The sequence below is a fragment of the Oncorhynchus tshawytscha genome, linkage group LG10, assembly GCF_018296145.1.
Source record: "Oncorhynchus tshawytscha isolate Ot180627B linkage group LG10, Otsh_v2.0, whole genome shotgun sequence".
Classification (NCBI taxonomy): domain Eukaryota; kingdom Metazoa; phylum Chordata; class Actinopteri; order Salmoniformes; family Salmonidae; genus Oncorhynchus; species Oncorhynchus tshawytscha.
In genome coordinates, this window is record NC_056438.1 from 6,455,752 (window position 1) to 6,460,751 (window position 5,000).

The following is a 5,000-nucleotide window of genomic DNA, read 5'->3' on the forward strand; positions in this document are numbered from 1 at the left end:
TAAGGTAAGGGTTAAGGTCTGGGATAGGGTTATGAATGGTTAAGGTAAGGGTTAAGGTCTGGGATAGGGTTATGAATGGTTAAGGTAAGGGTTAAGGTTTGGGATAGGGGTTAAAGAAACAAACGGAGGCAGATGCCATCCCCCTTCCACAACGACATGGTAAAACCAAAACCTACGGATGGCATCGCTCACCGTTGCCCCTAGTGGTCGATTTCCACATCATCTCCCCATATCCTCAGACATGAATGGATGTCGAATACTGTCTTGTATCACAGGTGACCTGGCTGCCCTTGAGGGCCCTATCATGTTTATAGGGAATTTGTACGGAAGAACTCCTGCTTCATATCTCCATCTTTCCATCCATCGATCCCTACTCCCTCCATATATATCCATCCCTCTATCCCCCCACCCCTACATCCCTCCCTTCATATATATCCATCCATCCCTCTATCCCCCACCCCTACATCCCTCCTTCATATATATCCATCCATCCCTCTATCCCCCACCCCTACATCCCTCCTTCCATATATATCCATCCATCCCTCTATCCCCCACCCCTACATCCCTTCTTCATATATATGCATCCATCCCTCTATCCCCCCCCACCCCTACATCCCTCCTTCCTTTCCATCCCTCTATCCCTCCTCCCTCCATATATATCCATCTATCCCTCTATCCCCCCACCCCTACATCCCTCCTTCATATATATCCATCCATCCCTCTATCCCCCACCCCTACATCCCTCCTTCCATATATATCCATCCATCCCTCTATCCCCCACCCCTACATCCCTCCTTCATATATATCCATCCATCCCTCTATCCCCCACCCCTACATCCCTCCTTCCTTTCCATCCCTCTATTCCTCCTCCCTTCATATATAGCCATCCCTTCATCCCTCTATCCCCCCACCCCTACATCCCTCCTTCCTTTCCATCCCTCTATCCCTCCTCCCTTCATATATAGCCATCCCTTCATCCCTCTATCCCCCCACCCCTACATCCCTCCTTCCTTTCCATCCCTCTATCCCTCCTCCCTTCATATATAGCCATCCCTTCATCCCTCTATCCCCCACCCCTACATCCCTCCCTCCATATATATCCATCCATCCCTCTATCCCCCCACCCCTACATCCCTCCCTTCAAATATATCCATCCATCCATCCCTGTATCCCTCCATCCATCCCTCCATGATCTAATCATGTATTGGGAACACATAGAACCCCCACACCTCCCTGTACTCCCATTCCCAACAGCTCTTTTGGGAATGTCGATGTTCCGATATTCCGGGTAGTGTCTCAGGGAATGAAATAAACAAATGATTCTTTCTCTGTCTCTTTCTTTCCCAGAGGAGGTTGGTTGTTGTCATGTCTGTCACTCATTTGCGGTTTTCGACGGGAGTCAGAGCACGTTCGCCTCGGAATACCGTCGGGTCAAGACAAGAAATCGTACTGAATGTTCCCCATCAATTAAATGACAAGAAAATGACTAACAGAGGTTTTACTGTAGGATGGAGACAGGGGAAGAGAGAGAGAAAGAGAGAGAGAGGGAGAGAGAGAGAAAGAGAGAGAGAGAAAGAAAGGGAGAGAGAAAGGGAGAGAATGGGGGAGAGAGAGAGAGAGAGAGAGAGAGAGAGAGAGGGAAAGAGAGAGAGAGAGAGAAATGGAGAGAGAAAGGGAGAGAGAGAGAGAAAGGGAGAGAATGGGAGAGAGAGAGAGAGAAAGGGAGAGAATGGGAGAGAGAGAGAGAGAAAGGGAGAGAATGGGAGAGAGAGAGAGAGAGGGAGAGGGAGAGAGAGCGAGAGAGAGAGAAAAAGGGAGAGAGAGAGGGGGGGAAAGAGAGAGAGAGAGAGAGACAGAGACAGACAGACAGACATAAAAAATATGGAAAGAGAGAATAATGTTTGGTCCGTGAGAGCCTAAATAGTAGAATTCCCACTTGACCTCTCATCCTCTTCTCTCTCCCTCCATCCATCCCTCACTCATCTTCCTCCTCTCCATTCCTCCAATCCCTCCCTCCCTCCCCCTGAGGCCTCTATCTCTCTCTCTGTTTTGGCTTCTGGTTCATTTTGGCCTAGCATTCCGGTTCCTTGCAGATTCCGTCCCATTCCAGAATCTGTCCCAAATGGCACCCTATTTCATATATAGTGGACTACTTTAGGGCCCGGGTAAAAAAAATGATGAACTAGAAATTAAACTTCAAGAATAAAGTAGAAATATTTCAAAAATAATATGTTTTCTGATTAAAAACTGGGATTTGTTTAATTGGATGCCTCCCTGGCTACCTGCCTCCTTGGTTCCCTGCTTCCCTTCCTCCCTGCTTTCCTGCCGTGCTGCCTCCCTGCCTCCCTGCTTCCTTGGTTCCCTGCTTCCCTTCCTCCCTTCCTCCCTGGTTCTCTGCCTCCCTGTCTCCCTGCCTCCCTGTCTCCCTGCCTCCCTGCCTCCCTGTTCCCCTCCTCCCTGGTTCACTGCCTCCCTGTCTCCCTGCCTCCCTGTCTCCCTGCCTCCCTGGTTCACTGCCTCCCTGCCTCCCTGTCTCCCTGTCTCCCTGTCTCCCTGCCTCCCTGGTTCACTGCCTCCCTGTCCCCTGTCTCCCTGTCTCCCTGCCTCCCTGTCTCCCTTCCTCCCTGGTCCTGTGTCCCTGCCTCCCTGCCTCCCTGGTTCCCTGCTTCCTCCCTCCCTGCCTCCCTGCCTCCTTGTCTCCCTTCCTCCCTTCCTGTGTGTCTGTGTGTGTGTGTGTGTCTGTGTGTGTCTGTGTGTGTGTGTGTGTGTGTCCTCTTAAAAGTCTTAATATTTATTCCTGCGGTCATTATTGTAACGTATTTCCTCCTCTTCGTCTGAGGAGGAGGAAGGATCAGACCAAAGCACAGCGTTGTAAGTGTTCATGATGATTTTTAATTCAAACTCAGAACACTAAACAGAAAATAACAACGTGAATTTTCAAAACCCGAAACACTCACACGGAAACAAACACCCACAAACCAACAGTGAAACCCAGGCTACCTAAGTATGATTCTCAATCAGAGACAAGTAACGATACCTGCCTCTGATTGAGAACCATACCAGGCCAAACTCAAAAACAAACATAGACTGCCCACCTCAACTCACGCCCTGAACATACTAAAACAAAGGTATAATAACAGAACTATGGTCAGAACGTGACAATTATGTCCTAAAAGAGCAAGGATTTATGCGTTACTAAAGCCAATTCTAAAGTACAGTTTCCAGGGAGGCATGCAATGAACCAAATCCCCTTTAATCTTGAAATATAACTCAAAATTATTCTCAAAATTACGACTTTATTTTCTAATTAAAAATATTGAGCTTTTTATCAAAAATTTTCGATTTTAATGTCGAAGTTTCAATTTCAACGTTATTCTCGAAATAATGCTACTTTATTCTCAAAGGTAATTTGAACTTTATTCTTGAAATTTCTATTTTATTCTCAGAGTTCTTAATGTAGTACAAAACGTGAAAATAAAAATCCAAGTACCACCCATTAACGTTTATTCATCGCAGACCCTCCCAGACCCTCCCAGACCCACTCAGATCCTTCCAAACACACTCAGACCCTCTCAGACCCGCTCAGACCCTCTCAGACCCTCCCAGACCCTCTCAGACCCTCCCAGACCCCCCAGACCCTCCCAGACCCACTCAGATCCTTCCAAACACACTCAGACCCTCTCAGACCCTCCCAGACCCTCCCAGACCCACTCAGATCCTTCCAAACACACTCAGACCCACTCGGACCCTCTTGGACCCTCTCAGTTCCACTCAGACCCTCTCAGTTCCTCTCATACCCTCCCAGACCCTCTCAGACCCTCCCAGACACACTCAGACCCTCTCAGACCCTCCCAGACCCTCTCAGTTCCTCTCAGACCCTCTCAGACCCTCCCAGAACCTCCCAGATCCTCCCAGACCCTCCCAGAACCTCCCAGACCCTCTCAGACCAACTCAGATCCTCCCAGACCCACTCAGACCCTCCCAGACCGACTCAGATCCTCCCAGACACACTCAGACCCTTCCAGATCCTCTCAGACCCTTCTTGACCCACTCAGACCCTCCCAGACCCTCTCAGACCCACTCAGATCCTCCCAGATCCTCCCAGATCCTCCCAGATCCTCTCAGAACCTCTCAGACCCTCTGACACACTCAGACCGTCTCTGACCCACTCAGACCCTCTCAGACCCTCAGACCCACTCAGAACCTCTCAGACCCTCAGACCCACTCAGATCAGGTACAGATACAGGTAACGAGTGGAGGACAGAGGAGCCTCTTAAAGAAGAAGTTACAGGTCTGTGAGAGCCAGAAATCTTGCTTGTTTGTAGGTGACCCAAATACTTATTTTCCACCATAATTTGCAAATAAATTCATTAAAAATCCTACAATGTGATTTTCTTGGTGTTTTTACTCTCATTTTGTGTGTCATAGTTGAAGTGTACCTATGATGAAAGTTACAGGCCTCTCTCATCTTTTTAAGTGGGAGAACTTGCACAATTGGGGGCTGACTAAATACTTTTTTGCCCCACTGTAGATCTGAAACAATTATAATTTATATTTACAATCCCCTCATTAAAACAGATCCCTCATTAACCTGGCTGTTCTCAACAGCTCTTATCCATTGAGTAAATGACAGTGCAGGGAGCACAGTGTTATTTCTATTGAGGAAAAGGAAAGGAGATGTTGAATTATGAGGGAATAATTATGTCCAGGTCAGAATACAGTGTCTGTAGACACACCCCCAAGCCACAACTTCATTTATTTGATCTCCACCCCCAATGAATAGCGTGGTGAAAAGAATGCTGATCTCAGGTTGATCTCAGTCTGATCTCAGGCCGATCTCAGGCTGATCTCATGCTGATCTCAGGCCGATCTCAGGCCGATCTCAGGCCGATCTCAGGCTGATCTCATGCTGATCTCAGGCCGATCTCAGGCCGATCTCAGGCCGATCTCAGGCTGATCTCATGCTGATCTCAGGCCGATCTCAGGCTGATCTCAGGCCG

The 5,000-nt window shown here is 48.4% G+C and overlaps 1 protein-coding gene across 1 annotated transcript in view; it reads left to right on the top strand.

Moving 5' to 3' along the window:
* LOC121847565 (zinc finger CCCH domain-containing protein 13-like) overlaps nt 1-4,164 on the top strand; it is a gene marked incomplete at its 5' end in the record, with an annotated part of 13,092 nt that extends 8,928 nt beyond the window's left edge. Inside the window, one exon of the mRNA XM_042329315.1 lies at nt 3,517-4,164. Coding sequence (XP_042185249.1) covers nt 3,517-4,164 — 648 coding nt within the window. The remainder of the gene's footprint in view (nt 1-3,516) is intronic.
* Nucleotides 4,165-5,000: the final 836 nt, after the last annotated feature.